This window comes from Micromesistius poutassou (assembly GCF_964030765.1).
Source record: "Micromesistius poutassou genome assembly, chromosome: 15".
NCBI lineage: Eukaryota > Metazoa > Chordata > Actinopteri > Gadiformes > Gadidae > Micromesistius > Micromesistius poutassou.
The window spans coordinates 3,581,258-3,598,151 of NC_140285.1; the positions used below are offsets into that span (position 1 = coordinate 3,581,258).

The 16,894-nt window shown below is 47.2% G+C and overlaps 1 protein-coding gene across 1 annotated transcript in view; it reads right to left on the reverse strand.

Annotated features, from left to right (window-relative positions):
* Positions 1-16,894, reverse strand: part of nphp4 (nephronophthisis 4) — a gene marked incomplete at its 5' end in the record, with an annotated part of 135,139 nt that overhangs the window by 94,168 nt on the left and 24,077 nt on the right. The window contains 2 exons of the mRNA XM_084479769.1: positions 4,276-4,411; positions 9,650-9,876. Coding sequence (XP_084335895.1) covers positions 4,276-4,411; positions 9,650-9,876 — 363 coding nt within the window. The remainder of the gene's footprint in view (positions 1-4,275; positions 4,412-9,649; positions 9,877-16,894) is intronic.

Sequence of the window (16,894 nt, forward strand, 5' to 3'; positions counted from 1 at the left end):
GGCAGGGGGCCACGCGCCCGAGGCTCTCACTGGCCAGTGGGAGCTTTGAGATGGGGAGGGAGACGCTACTTTAGCTCTCTCTGCCCCCCCTTTCCCCTCAGGAGGAAGGACACTCGTACCGAGTCCCCCCATAGTGTCCCCACCCTCTACCCCCACTCTGAGGCCAACACACACACGCGCACACACACGCCCACCACTTGGTCTAATTTGAGGCTAAAATACAGTTCAATACCCCAAGTAGAGAATACCCCAATACCAGAATTAACTGAGAGCCATTCATTATTATTGCACATGCTCTCCAACATACTACACCAATACTCCTTACAGATGCTACAATATAAACCAGTTGAAGTTAACGAAGTTCAACAAAACTAAGGGGTCTGATACCCTTGAAAACTAAACTTTGCTGGTTGGCATCCCAATCAATCAACTCAAAACGTGTTTTTCTTCTGGACTTTTGATTGACTACTGATTGTAGTGTACTTGTATTGTGTTAACAAGCCCGAAACAGGTCCCATCTTTCCAGGTAGTAGGACGACCTACCCCTCGTCAGCTTTCAGGCTTCACACCCTCCACACTGTGAACTTTGCATCACAATAACGAGTCCATCTGTAATTCTAAACACTTAAGAGAACGACAGTTATTTTGAAAAACTTGATTTGCGGCATACAATGAACACACATGAATCACACAAACTGGGGGCGCCGACTGCCACATTTCTCTTTACGTTTAGCGCTGAGAACGGGATGTGGCAATGAATCAGAGCTATTGGTGCACACGCACTATCCAACACTGAGCTCAATTCGCTCTGGTTTGCCTCTGGCTTGTTAACGTCAGGGAGTCGTGGCAGATGAGGCAGAGGTGATAAGACAGAATGGGGAAGCTTTGCTGATAACGCGGCCCACTTCCTCACACATTATATAATGACATGGAGCAATAAACTCTTTGATAAATATATATTATACACACACACACACACACACACACACACACACACACACACACACACAGATATATCTAAAGATAGAAAATTAGCTGTACAGACAGAATGATAGATGAATAGACAGAATGATAGATACGAAGCCAGCCAGCCAGACAGACAGCCAGCCAGCAAGCCAGCTAGACAGACAGACAGACGGTTCGGGTTGGAAAGATGTTTGCATCTTCCATGGTTTCTAATCACCTCCTATAGAACCCCCCCCCCTCCGCTCACAGCTCTTCAGTACACTGTGTGCCGATACAGCAGCGGCACGCGCAGCGTTTAGCGGCGCGGGGATAAGAGAATGTGGCGTCTTGTGGAGACAAACTAAATGCACAATGGAAAACACCCCGCCATGAGTCAGTGGAGGGCTCGCTACCGCCGCCTTTTTCTTTTTTTTTCCCCAGCCTTTTTTTTTTATTGGTGATCCGCTGACCCAAGACGGTGAAGAACACACATGGGCGAGAACGTACAAGAGCGCGCACACACACACACACACACACACACATACACAGACACAGACACACACTCACTCTACGGGGGAGGGGTGGCCTTCCAGGTCCCGTGGCATGCATAAAGAGCTGCCGATTTCACCCACGCACATAATCACGGTGATCTTTCCCCGACTGGGCCGCTTCAGATGGGCTTGGACGTGTGGCCGGCCCCCCTAAGTGCCGTCCCCTGGATCTGGGGAGAGGGACGGCTGTGGGTCCCCAGCCCCACACCGCATGAGCATTGTATGTTTTATGAATGTATATACAACCAGCTTGGCGATGTATGCATTATGTATGTGTGTAGAGCCAGCTTAGCGATGTATGTATTATGCATGTATATCGAATGCATGTATATCAATAACCAACTTAGCAATGTACTGTAGGTATTATCTATATGTATGGAACCAGCTTAGAAATGCACACATCCGAAATGCATGTGCGTATGGTGTGTCCAGGTGGTGATCAATTTTGACCACATAATATGTTACCACACGCACACACGGGCTGGCACACACACACACACACACACACACACACACACACACACACACACACACACACACACACACACACACACACACACACACACACACACACACACACACACACACACACACACACACACACACACACACACGATGGATTCATGCCATTCGTCTGTTCTGATGTATATATTTAAAATCCTGGGGTTGAGGCTTAGCACGCCAAAGTGTCCTATGACACATGTGATCTCTCTCACTCTCTCTCCCTCTTTCAACCCACTCATCTGTCCTTCTGCACTGTGCATGAAAGGCACAAGCATGCCCGTCAATGATTATAAATATGAAATCCACCGTGTGAGGCAGAGTGGTCTATACACCATCTTCAGAGTCGATGTTACATGCAGTTCGGAGAGAGATCCAGCTGTCGTACGCGGACGACGAAAACAAACATCACTCGACGCGGTTTGCCTATTTAATGGATCGTACATGGATGTACGTGCGTCGTTCTTGCAATTTCTGGGTTATATCTTCACGGTTGCATATACTCATTGTCGTCACGACTCAAGTCGTGTTAGATAAAAAGTGTCAGCTAAATTATTGTATTGTAATGTAATGTGAGCACTGAGGGGTCATGATTGTATGAGTTATGTTTCAATAAAGATGTTGCCCCCTCCCCCCGCAACCACCGCTATCACCTAGACGATGGCTAATCAGCGAGCCGCCAATCCTGTTTTAAACCTCCTCCGTCTCCACGGAGATGGAAATTCAAAAGGTTCTTCCGTGTGCAACCATTGTGCCCAATCAAATTCCTCCCACATCCAAACGACAACAACAGAGCCCATTTTTCATTCTGCGTTTGTGTGTGTGTTTGTTTGTTTGTTTGCTTGAGTTCGCCAGGCCAAGGATCCCAGGTTTAATTTCCTCGGGGAACGGCGAATCACGAGACACGTGAGTAATCTACAAGGATGCGTAGAGAGATCTCGTCCGGAGAAGAGGAAGGAAGATGGAAGATGGGGCCCTTTATGTGGGTGTGTGTAGGTGTGTGTGTGGGTGAGTGAGTGAGTGAGTGAGTGAGTGAGTGAGTGAGTGAGTGAGTGAGTGAGTGAGTGAGTGAGTGAGTGAGTGAGTGAGTGAGTGAGTGAGTGAGATCATGTGTACCATTATAACTTGGCCTGGGGTCGAAGCGCAGGCGTTTAAACATGACAACAATACTGGAAAGCGATGTATTTGTATGCATGCATGCACATTAGAATATACCAGGTAATAACAGGCACATCATAACAGGTTTATCGCTTCATCTTCTTCTTTCCCTTAAAACCACAAGCACACAAAACCTCATCTGTATGTTGGGGAGCTTGCACAGGAGAAGAGGAATTTAAGCCTTTCAGCACCTTTTTCTTCTGCTTTTTTTAACTGAAAAATCCATTCACCGCTTTCCTCAAGGTGCAGGACATTTTAGGGTGTAAAATATGATTAAAACAGATGACCTTACAAAATGATTGTGTAATGTTTGCACATAGTGTATAGTCTCTCTTCCTCCCTCTCTCCGCTTCTCCCTCTCTCTCCCACACTACATCTCTTGCTTGATGTCTCCCTCTCCGTCTCTCTCCCTCCCCTCTACCTCTCACCGTGTTGTCCCGGCCTCCCTCTCTCTCTCTCTCTCTCTCTCTCTCTCTCTCTCTCTCTCTCTCTCTCTCTCTCTCTCTCTCTCTCTCTCTCTCTCTCTCTCTCTCTCTCTCTCTCTCTCTCTCTCTCTCTCTCTCTCTCACCGTGTTGTCCCGGCCTCTCTCTCTCCCCACCCCTCTACCTCTCTCTACCTCTCCTCTCTCTCACCGTGTTGTCCCGGCCCCTCTCTCTCCCCACCCCTCTACCTCTCTCTACCTCTCCTCTCTCTCACCGTGTTGTCCCGGCCCCTCTCTCTCCCCACCCCTCTACCTCTCTCTACCTCTCCTCTCTCTCACCGTGTTGTCCCGGCCCCTCTCTCTCCCCACCCCTCTACCTCTCTCTACCTCTACTCTCTCTCACCGTGTTGTCCCGGCCCCTCTCTCTCCCCACCCCTCTACCTCTCTCTACCTCTCCTCTCTCTCACCGTGTTGTCCCGGCCCCTCTCTCTCCCCACCCCTCTACCTCTCTCTACCTCTCCTCTCTCTCCCCCACCCCTCTACCTCTCTCTACCTCTCCTCTCTCTCACCGTGTTGTCCCGGCCCCTCTCTCTCCCCACCCCTCTACCTCTCTCTACCTCTCTTCTCTCTCACGTGTTGTCCCGGCCCCTCTCTCTCCCCACCCCTCTACCTCTCTCTACCTCTCCTCTCTCTCTCACCGTGTTGTCCCGGCCCAGTGGAGCAGAGAAGACGTACTCCAGCTGGAAGACGACGGCCAGTGCGCTGTGATTGGCCAGCTGGAGCTCCAGGCTACTGCGGAGGCCCAGAGATACGGGAAGGGACGCCAGCGCCTTGCTGAGGACAAACACACACACACACACACACACACACACAATGAGGTGCATTGTAAGTACGAGATAAATTGAGGTACAGAGAGCCAGAGAGAGAGAGAGAGCCAGAGAGAGAGAGAGAGAGAGAGAGAGAGAGAGAGAGAGAGGGGGAGATAAAGATAGGGCAGGAGCATCAACTAGGCCAGAGAGCATTTACAGGGCAGAAAGCCAAAAACAGAAGGAGCAAGAGCGAGAGAAAGCTAGAGCGAGAGCGATAGAGCGAAAGCGGGCGAGGGTAAGAGATAAGATGCAGCACAACAACAGAGGGAGGACAGGAGATTATAGAATAATGGTAAACAACAAGAGTTTGGACAAATTGGATTTCAAACAAGTCCAATAAAAGAGCGGCAGGTCATTGCCATGTTTTGGTTTTAATCCTTTGTAGAGGTACAAGTCAACTGATCAGCAAACAACCACAAACTTGTGTGCTTGCCAAAGGCAACGCCTCGGAATGACCCCAAAGTAGCTTCAATTAGTCCCCTCCCACCGCACCGAGTGCAGAAAGCTCACCTACGCTAATAAGAAGAAGCTCCTCTCCTTTACTGCTGTTCAGATGTTTACAAATAAGGAGCAATGGAAGGCGGATGTGGTGGTGGTGGTGAGGTTGAGGAGGATTATCATGATGAAGGCGTCGGTGGTGCTAAATGTTAATGATGATGTTAATGACGATGGTGGTAATGATGATGATGATGTTGTTGGTAGTGATGATGGTGGGGGTGGTGGCGAGCAAGCAGTTTGGCAAAGACTCTCGGATGAGTTTTCACAGCCTCCCTGGAGAGAGCGCAACAGGCGAAACACTTAAGATTTGTTTTGCTATCTCTCCTTCGCTCTCTCTTGCCGGCACCAGCCAGATAGCTCCTTGACGATCAATCGGAGGGAAGAAGAGGAAGAAAAAACACACTTGACTATTTATGTGTGTGTATGGTAAGGCCTTTAGCTTATCTTTGCCGTCGTTGTCCTGTTGTTGTTTTTTACGCCGATGACAAGACAGCTGCCGAACCAACTGCCGGCATTGTAATGCTATCTGTTATCTAGACAATAATTAAAGTTAGTCATAATAAGCTAATTGAGTAGCAGAAGGTTTTCACTTGTTAAAAAAACACCCCCATAATCACATATGTAATTACCATATAGTATATGGTAATTACATATGAGCACATATTATGTGCTCATATGCAACGAGGATCACTAGCGTGTTGGTACTCCCACACTGGCAACTCTTAGTTTGATATGCCCATTACAACATCCATTAGACTGCTCCTTTAAGTGACTGCAGAAATTAAACAATTAGATTAGATTGCAGCCTGAGTGCCATGCCTCACCACTGCTCTGGCAGGTTTGGCAAGCCCAATCCCATGTAACAGAGTAGCACCAATAACAGAGTCCCGGCAGGGGGAGAGCCATCTCTGGTGACATACTGGTTATTGCATTTGTAGCTACGGGCACTGATCCAAGCCAATAGCAAACAGCGATGGCAATAACCTGTGTTTGGTGCTGTCAAGTTGTTTGGTTTTAGTGATTGGTCGCTCCATAAAGAGCACACAAGAGCTCAGCTATGGGCCCTGACGTGAACTCACTTGAATAGGGTTCAAGAAGGAAGCGACGGAGGAAACAATATGGAATCAATTCTGTCAAAGGCCAATGGGAGCCTTTGTTGGGGGACGAGACTTCACTTCTACCGCTACTTGTTTGTTTTCGACCAATCATGTTGCAGGAGGTCGTCTCCAGTCGCAGGAGGCAGGGGATCTGAGAGCAGGGTAATTGGTGAACCCAAACTCGACCAGAAGTAGACCAAAAAAAAGTATCCGTAATGGCTTTAAATCAACACAGTGTAGCAACTGTGGCAACTGTACGAGAAATATAAATCCCCCTCTGGAAGCTTCATCCACTCTCGGGATTGAGTTTTTCTTCGTGGGAACATATCTGTAACAAAACAGAAAATAAGGCGGAACTCCGTCCCCTTGAAGTATTTGGTTTCCACGCCCAAGTTCTGTCGTGTCTCCCCCGAAAAGTTTGGCTTTCAGATAATACGAGTGGATCCGAGAGAATAAGGTAGTCTCGTAGGTAGAACCGTGATCGTGATGCGTTTGAACCTATGTGAAAATGAGAGAGTGCAGCTGGACCAGCTGTCTGTGTTTGGTTGCCGTCCTCGTTGACGTACGGGGAACTGACTCTGATGCTGGATAAACCCACGAGAAGCCAGCGTTATCAGCACGTCAAGGATGCCTCCGAATCTCCCTCGTTCCAACAAGGCTGTAACATGCCCAGGGGAGGCTGTGCTGCCTGCACCACGCTGCTCTCTGACACAGCTAAGCCCTCCGATCTGGGCGCTGGGAGCGAGGGGGACCTTGGCACTGGAGATCGACAAGGAAGGGACCATATCTCACTGGGAAGGTGCAAGGGTGACCCGCCACTGTCCGAAGAACCCCATGCCTCCCACTGACACATAAACACACACACACACACACACACACACACACATACACTAATATGACACATAGTCACACACAGATACACATACACACACACCACACCCACCCACACACAAGCCCACTCAGGGTGGGCAGTATGAGACATATCTCTGATTGGCTATAAAGCAGGAAGAGACCCCTGGGACCCATAACACCATGATGTTGTGGAGAGGGGGGGGGGGGGGGATCAGCTCTTACGAGGACAGACGATGGGGGTCTGAGGTTACGCGGAAACTACTAACGACGGCGCTGAGTGAATCTTGATGGTGGGCCCGCGAAGAGCAGAGCGCTCTGGTTATGGTGGCAAGGTCGACGGTAAGCCACCGGACGGTAAGTAAACAGCGCCCACAAGAGGGAGGGTCATTTATTTTTAAAGAGTGCCGTTAAAGTTCACCTCCTGCTTCTACCCGACAAATTCCCACCGAGTGCAAAGAATGAGTTGGTTGTGTGTGGTAGATTGATCCCTCAACACCGCGGCAGATGAAGATTATGCTAGAAATGAGCCGTTATTGCGATTGTTTAGGAAAAGCGGTACGTGATTTTCATATAAATACTTCATTACGCGCGTATTGTGGGTGAGGGAGTCTGCCATCGTTGTTAATTATATATCATGTTTAATCGCATATAGTTTTCACAAAACAAGTTGTCTGTTGCTCTTTATCAAATATGCATAGTGTGACTCAGTCATTAAAAGATAGTCAGAAACGCTTAATACTTTATGGCTGGGTTGCACCAACATGGATTAAATTAATCCTGGTTTAGGGTTAATATAGGGTTAGTAAATCTAGGTTTAAACTGGTTTATAATTAATCAGAGACGCATTGCACATCTTAGTTTTAACCCTGGATTAGTTAAACTAGTTTAAACAAGGATTAAAATAGGATTAGTTTGTGTTCAGTGTCTGCGATGATGGATTCTGGCGAAATGTGAACAAATTCACGATGTATGCTTGATAAAGATGGACCACAATATATTCACCAGCTCTCTCGTGAATAAATGATTAACTTGTTGCTTTTATTTACAGAGTCTATATTTTCCAAGACTATATTTACAGAGGGGAGAAAATTAGTGGCCCCTGCCCAAGTGGCACAGTCCAGGTCGGCCTTGAATTACAATGCAAAGGCAAAAAAGTATGCGGCAGGAGAGAGGAGGCGGATGTTTCAAACTGGCGGAGGACCACCAATGATTACGGACCTTTTAGCTGGGTTGCTCCAACATGGTAGCTCAGGTTAAAGAAAAGCATTGATATGATTCTGCAGCTGTGAAAACTATTTTCATAAATTTAAATTGGGTTTAACCTATCTTTAATTTTCCTGCGATTAACTCTTTCCTCTAACCCCATTCAGCGAAGATATACAGCCATGTTGTCAAGAAAACTGTGATAAACCTAACATAAACCTCATCCAGAGGTGGTTTAAATATAACCGTTAAACCAGGTTAAGAATAGGTTTAAAATTACTGGTGCAACAGACGTAAATTTAATCTCAGTTTAAATGGAGTTTAAACTGAGATTACCAAAGGGTTAAATATAACCAGGATTAATATTAAACCAAGTTTAAACTAGGTTTAAAGTTTGGTGCAACACGGTTAACAGTTAAACCTTGATTTAATCCAGTTTAAGAGTTAATCCATGTTGGTGCAACCCAGCCTATGACATACGGATGCCATTTTAAAGTTAGTAAGCAAGTAAGCAAAAACAACAACTAGTGAACCTAGTGTGTACATCCTGGCTGAACATATTAGCTCCAAGAGCAGCAGTAATGCAGCCAGACTCAACAGCAGAGTCTGGGCCGGAGTGGGCAGCAGACCAACGCATAGTCATAATAAATTAGTTATGTCCCTCTCTCACTTTACCTATTGGGGCTATTGGTGGTTTGGATTTTGGGAGTTTTTGGGGGTATTGTTATTTGTACTAGTAGTGTTGGTAGTGTTGGTGTTCGTATTAGTCTGGGTGGTATTGGTAGTACTGGTAGTGATGGTATTGTTTTTGGCATTAGTATGCAATTGTGGCTTTGTTTTTGGTATTAGAAGTCGTGGTAGTTATGGATTTGTTTTTGGTGTTGGTAGTTGTGGTTTTGTTATTGGAAGTATTGGTGGATTTGTCATGGTATTGTTGTTGTTAATGGTAAGGTGTTGTGCGTTTGAGTAAATTCCAGGCCATCCATGACTCTCTGGGTGGTAAATCTGGAGCTGTTCTGAAAACAGTGTTTTCCTCTGCGAGAGCAATCGGACCCGACACTCAACTGACAGAGCAGTTTGCCTCAGTCTCTCTGTGCTGCAGGGCTGTTGTAACAGGCAGGGGTGCTTGGCTGGGGTTAGCTGAAGGAGGAGGAGCTAAGGCTGAACATGGACGGAGAGCGAGAGAGCGCTGCGAGGTGTGAGATGATGCACAAAGAGAGAGGGAGACAGAACAGACGCGCCCGCTGGGCCTCATCTATCATTTAAAGTGCCCCGGAGCAGGTGATGCAACATCATAATAACAAGCAGGCCGTACACCTCACCAACGCAACGCCGTCTTTGTTTAAACATTTAGTTTCCGTCTGACAGCTGATGCACCTTTCCCGGGCTGAAGGAATAACCTACTGTAGTGGTTTCCCCGGCGCCGCCACCTGCTCCCTGTAAACCATCTACCTCTCACCAGCCGCTTGTACACCCCTGTTCTGAACTAACACGGGGTCCCGGAAAACCTGGGCCCACGGCTCCAGTCGCTGGCCGCTGACTTATGAACCCACCTGTCTTTGGTCAGCGTAGCCTGCTTGGCGGTGCTGTCTACCCGGCCCTTGCCGCCTCCTCCTCCTCCTCCTCCTCCTCCTCCTCCTCCTCCTCCTCCGGGTGGCACCTGCAGCTCCAGAAGCACCACCTGGGGTTCCTCCAGGAAGCCCCAGCCGTTGTGGACCCCCACGTGGAGCCTCCTCTCCTGGACCACCACGCCGGGCCGCGTCGGGCCCTCCACCCCCGCCTGTTGTGGGGGGACGGGGGAGAGGACAGCAGGGGGGTTAGAGGAGGAGAGAGGCTGGGTGGTGTAGTGGTTAGGGTGTTTGGTGACACTTTACAACAAGGGTACATGCATTAACCATTCATTCAAGTTATTTGATGCAATAAAAGCATTAATAGGTAGTGTGAGCGTAGGGGTTAGGGGTAGTGTTAGGGTCAGTGGGTTAGGGTTAGACTTTTATTTAGGTTTCAACATAAGGGTTAACCCTTTTAAATAACGATTGAATAATTAATTTAATTAATTTACATGAATACCATTGTAAACTAACAAACATCAGACCATGAGTTAACTTTGAATTAAATTATTAAATTGTCAGTCAACCCTTACTAGTACTGCATTAACTAATGTTAATTAACGGTTCATTAATGTACCCTTGTTGTATTAGCGTTACTCCCAGCCAGAAGCTGCATGCAAGTCTTATGAGAGTATGACGAGCATGAAGAACAGATCTTGATGCATATTTCCCTCCATGCGCATGTTGTGGGCGAGCAGAGCTAGGCCCACGTCACGGAGACGGAATGTGCGGGCGGAATGAAAACAGCCATTCAGGAGGAGCGACAGGGTCGCCTGGTGAGACAGTCCTCATCCCCCAAGTTCACATTCTGCTTCTCATTCAATTCTGTGAAATGATTCACTGTTGCAACAAGTTGTGCAGCCTTCGTTTCCAATGGTTATTGGCAATAACCGTGTGAAACTTTGGGCTTAGGGTGTTGGGCTCTGCGTCGAAGCACCAAGGCCACCCTGCACGCCCCCCCCCCCCCACTTCCTCCCGAAAGGAGGGAGAAGAAACCAGGCCGAGATGTTTGTCAAATCCATGAAGTCATTTTCCAAAAGGCCAAGCCTGAATAGGATATCTCTGGCCCCGCTCTCTGGCAGTCTCCGTTCTCTTATCTAACGCCTTCAACATTACATAACGCTCGGCACGGGATCCAGCCCTGCCTGTCTTAAGAGTGCAGACGTTATCTCCTCACACCAGCCTCTGGTCGCGTGCCTTCAAGAAGACTTTTAACCAAGCGCTACTAATACCCTGGATGCTGAGGGCAGCGGACTCAGAGCTCAACATATTAGATCCACTTTCCCTATGGAGATTAGCCACCACAAACACCGGCCCACACAGACCAAAGTGGTTAATTTTGATATTTTGGTTTCATTGTCTGCTTAAGTTGTCCACTCAGACTGCAGGTGTAATGGGCTTTATTCACCTAGTGGCCATCTTGGTTCAATCAATGGTGGTTCTCAGCTAGCGTGGAGAACCAAGATGGCCGCCAGTTGATTAAGGGCCATGAATTATTCATTTTGTAAGTGATGAGCACAGGGACTCAAAGGAATCAGTTGAAAGAATGTATTTTACAAATAAAATAAAAAATATCATAAACTGTGATGTTTGGAGGCCACAGTTGGAAAGGTTGTTAAAAGTGTGTCCATCTCACAAACACATGTCAGAAGTGCACTTGAATACATATCATAGGATTATCGGAGTACAGGCGAAGAAACAGTTGTCAGACCATCGCACCCAGGGCTTGTGGCTTATGACGGTGTAAGTAGGACGACGCCATGATGACACCTTGTCATAACAATTGCTCACAAAAGCAACGGACAGAAGAGGACGCCTCTTCATCAGCGCAGCTTAAAATGAATTGTACCATATGGAAGATGTAAAAGGCCTATTAAATCAGTGGATTAATTTAAATCTATCAAACAATGACATGATTGTCTTTTGTCTTTTTTTCTGTCGTATCACAATCACAGGGCTACTGTTTGTCCATCTGGATTACAGTCTCTTGAGAGGAAGAAATCGCTGTGTACGTCATGTGTCTACTTAACCCTTCCCTCTTCAGGCATGTGTATCATGGTCATTGACCATCAATCACAAGCGTCTACGGTTGTGAGGTCAATATTGTACAGTCTCAATAATGTACTCATAACTCACTGTGTGGATTGTTATTTTTTTTCCAGATGTATTTTTATTGTTTCTGTCCTAAGACATATCCTGTCTAGGATTTAAAAATAACCTTTGCCTGGGTCCCATACAGTAACTAACCCTATAGGAAACTTTGCCAGGGCTCTGCTGTCTGTATCAAGGCCCAGGCTGGCTAAATGAGAGCAGAAAGAGAGTTTTGTGGTAGAGGCCTTTCTACACTGGGACAGTCTGCCAGAGGAGATCAGGCCAGTAGCAGCTAGAGTCAGTTGGTCTTATCAGCTTCTGAAGACATGTCTCACATTCTCGATCATGATACAAGACTTAAATCTTAATAATGTAAATGTACACATTCATAATGATGTTCTGAAAAGGATTATTTGATAATTATCCAAGATTACCCAACATCAGAAACACACAAGAACACAACATTTCTAATTAATTTCCTTGTACCATTTTTGTTTATTTTCATAATAGTGTAAATTAACCATGCTAATGCATTATCTATGCACAACCTAATTAAGTAATAACCCAAATAATTATTGCAAATTACATTTCTGGGGACCACTTGTTTTTTCCCCCCGAAAAAGCTTAATAATAACAGGGTCACGGTTTGGAGCAAGTCGTTATTAGTCTCTGTGTGAAATGAATATGTAAATCAAGCAAGCAGGCGATGCGCAAGTCCAAACAGGAAAACAGCTTTCTTTTTCGCAGATATCCACAAGTTTTCATCAGATTGCTCTGTAATTGACTGTACAGAGCGAACGCCCCCGTCCCCCTTCCAATTTGTCTCACTATGGTCCCTTTCTCTCCTCTAAGCCTTATTCCCCTCTCTCCCTCTCTCCCTCTCTCTCTCTCTCTCATCCGTGTTTGTCGTTTTAAGACCGTCTCCATATCCACCCACAGCCTCTCTATCCAATTAACATATCAATTGAGTGCTGGCTGCTCATAGCCAGGTGCCGCCGAACTGCCGGAGTGCCTGGGCCCGCCTGGGTTCCCATCGCGTGGCCCACATACACCGACGCCGTTCTGTGCTGGGTTGTATTTGTAACGGTGTTCACCGCCATCCTGCTCCATTACTCTCTCTCCATCACATCTCTCTCTCCATCTCGCTCTCTCTCTCTCTCCATCACATCTCTCTCTCTCTCCATCTCTCTCTATCTCCATCTCTCTCTCCATTATATCTCTTTCCATCTCTCTCTCCATTACATCTCTCTCCATCTCTCTCTCTCTCTCTCTCTCTCTCTCATCTCTCTCTACATTACATCTCTCTCTCCATCTCTCTCTCTCTATTACATCTCTATCTCTCTCCATTACATCTCTCTCGACAGTTATGGAATTAGTCCCACCCCTCACTTCATCCCCCCCTCCCAACATCGCCAATCACCCACACTTCATCCCTCCCTCCCTCCTTCCATCCATCCCTTCTTTCTTCCATCCCTCCCCCTTAATTCATCCTTGGGAAAGAGAACGAGAATGAGAGAGAGAGAACGAGGGAGAGAGAGATTTCGGAGGAGTGGGGAACAGGACTGTGAGACAAGTGAATAAAGGAGGGAAAGCGAACAACAAGAAAAAAGTTTGGGCTTCTAAGCCCACAGTTGTTTTTTTATATATATAATTAAAACCCAGAGGGCAGCATCCATAGGGCGTTCATTTCATGTCACGCCGTTGAGGAGTTGAGCGCTGGTGCTAAGCTATAGGAAGGGAGCGCGCGTGGGCCACATATATCTGTCACGCAGACACATCGCTTGGCTTAGGGAGGGTTGCGTAACTCCTGCCTTTCTCAGCGGAATCGCATTAGCTCCGGCTCCATTCAATTATCTTTCTTTTTTTATCGCCTCTGTTCTTTTGGACGCGTCTCGCAGGCGTCCCGGTGCCACCACTATGAAAACGTAGCGTTTTGAACTCGGGCAGTTTGGTACAGTTCCATGGCAAAAGAAATATACAGACGGGTCGTAATTAAGAGTGGTGGGAAGAGAGGCTGGGGGGGGGAGGGCTGTGGGGGTAGAACGAAGCAGAACAACAGAAGAAGAAGTACGTCCTCATGTTCGCATTCCTTTGAATCAACTGGAGCTTCTTCCTCTGGCGTCAGATTGGGTGGGGTGGGGGTGGGGGGTGGGGGGTGGTGGGGGTATGTAAACGATCTAACCATTTAAGAGTTGGTTGCTCTCATTGGTTTGCCATGTTCCGTATGAGCAATGGCAGAACTTGAAATGGCTAGATAACGCAGAGCGAACGAGATTACGCACATCATAACGTGTCCGCTTGACTTTGGGATATTAATTTCCGATCTATTAGGTGGCGCTCCATCAGGGTTTCTTCCCTCAGTTCCCTCCCTCCCTGCCCCCCCCCCAACCATCATTGGCGTCTGCTGCCGTCACAGGCTCCAGGCTCCCTCAGCTATAATATGAATATTTTATAGCTAAGGAGCTTAGAGAGAACAATGGCCACCGAGTTAAATTATACTTCCATTTCCTGTGTCACAGAAGTGGGACTTGTCTAAGTGATGAGCTCCTTCTCTCTCTCTCTCTCTCTCTCTCTCTCTCTCTCTCTCTCTCTCTCTCTCTCTCTCTCTCTCTCTCTCTCTCTCTCTCTCTCTCTCTCTCTCTCTCTCTCTCTCTCTCTCTCTCTCTCTCTCTCTCTCTCTCTCTCCCGATCCTTGCCCTCTTTCTCTCCTTGCCCTTTCTCTTTCAGACACACATTTACTTATAGACCCATACATAAAATAAGAGACACACACACACACACACACACACACACGCACACACACACACATACTTCCAGATATACATGTGGTGGTATCAGCTACAGAAAGAGGCATGCATGTGCGTGATGATGTCGGTTGCATCACACCTGCCATCACCATTCATTTGACCTCCCGGGCTAATGCCCACTAGGTTGCCATGACAATGCACATGTGTGTGACTCCATCCCAAAGCCCTGAGGGGTGCACATGTGATCAAACCATGCACGGAATGCAACCCGAACGCATCTCGGGCCTTGATCACACAGTAATTGTCATTCTGAATTATTCATGCCACCGGGATCATGGGAGCGCGTCCAGTCTGCCAAGCCCACCCGGAGCCAGCGGTCTCTGTGATTTGTGTTCAGGTGCGAGTGGAACCACCCTCCCTCCTGCTGGAACTAGTGGGAGGCAGGACCAGCCTGAGCCGTTCTAATCCGTCTCTTTTTTTTTTGTTTTCATTTTACATGAAAATTATATCTTGACAAGGCAACAAAACATGACGGCACGTATTCCTACTGTCAAGCGTGGACACTTGTCCTATTGTGATATGTGGATTCAGATGACGTTAAACTACCGATTGTTACATGAGGCTTGAGGCTTGCTTTTTCCGTCCGCTACTCCCTGGCATGTTTGTGTCACCATCGATGTGTTGTGGTGGTGACACACATGGACACACCCACAAAACCCCCATACACACACACAAACACACACACACAACTGTGATTGTGTGTGTGTGTGTGTGTGTGTGTGTGTGTGTGTGTGTGTGTGTGATATTGATAATGTCTCCCTACTAACGCCATGGTCGACTTGTCCCAGAGATCACTCAGCTGAGGGACACTAAGGCTACATACACACGCTCTGATAACGGTTCACCTCGCCAGAACGCAGTGCACGGCGTGAACTCAGGAGACGTCTAATCCTCCATGGCCACTACCTCCCATGCACAGCAACAAATGTGTGTGTGTGTTTGTGCTCATTAAAATGATGACAGAAGAGGAAAGCAAGAGAGCGGGGAGAAGATAAATCATTGGGAGGCAGTTCATTCCCGAGCCCAGATAATAATGTACACAACAGGAGGGGCGTTGTCTGTTTGCTTTCAGTTTTTCAGTGGAATATGGGGATGTGGTGGTGCTGGTGGTGGATGTTATTGTAGAAATGCATGCGTTGGTGATGATGGTGGTGATGATGGTGATGGTGGTGGGGTCGGTGGTAATAATGCTGGAGGTGATCGTGCTGGTGATGATAATAATAGTGGGAGTGGTGGCGGCGGTGGTGGTGGTGGTGATAGTGGTGTGGGGGGTGGCGATGGTGGTGGAGGAGGTGATGGTGGTGGGGGTGGTGGTTGCGATGTTGAAGGTGGTCGACGTGGTGTTGATGATAGTGGTGGTGGTGATGGTGGCGGTGATGGTGGAGGAGGTGATGATAATGTTGGAGGTGGTGGTGGCTTCCAATTAGAGGAACTACTCCAAGGTACTGGAGGATTGGGGGGGGGGGGGTACATACTTCTAAACACTACTAGTATAAGTGGACGTTTTCGTTGTTGTTTTTTTGTACAAACAATGTATAAACAAGGTATGTATATATGTTTATATATATATGTTATATTTTGAGCAAGCTGGTGGTGTGTGGCTGCTATTTTACAGCAGGGCTCCTAGCTCCACTGCGTGTCTGCAGAGTTAAGAGTTAGGAATAGGCAGACTTTATTTTCCCCACAGATACACTGGGCCTTAGGAGCCCAAGAGTGCCACTTGTGCTGCCAAAGAAAAAAGCACAACAACCCACATTTCTAATGTGTCTGCAATCCCTTCAGGCGAAAACAAGACCGCACGGCTTTGAAATCAAAGCAGACCCGCAAAGTGCTCTCCGGCACGTCTGAGATAACTCTAAAAGAATTCTCCTCTCCTCAGGAAGCAAAACTGAGCCACATACATATATATATTCATAAATACAGCCAATGCATTTGTGTTTCAAACTGCTCAACAATAATCATTGTTGAGTGTGACACCCCAACCCCCGAGCCACCTACGAGAAGAGTTACCCAAGATGCACCTGGGCACCATGCAAAGGGAATAATGGAATGATTAATGATCCACACAGTAAACTTTGGGGCTTAATCATCCATGCCCACCGCCATCAGAACCCTCTCATTGAATTAACAAGTAGCACCACTTGGAGTAACGTGGATTAAAGTGTGGGAGTGATAGTGTACATGAGATGTGCGTGCGTGCGTGGGTGCTTGTTTGTGTGTAAATGGTAATTATAAATGGTGGGGTATAGGTGTTAGCCTTAGAAATAGTTTTATTTAGGAAAGGGTTGAG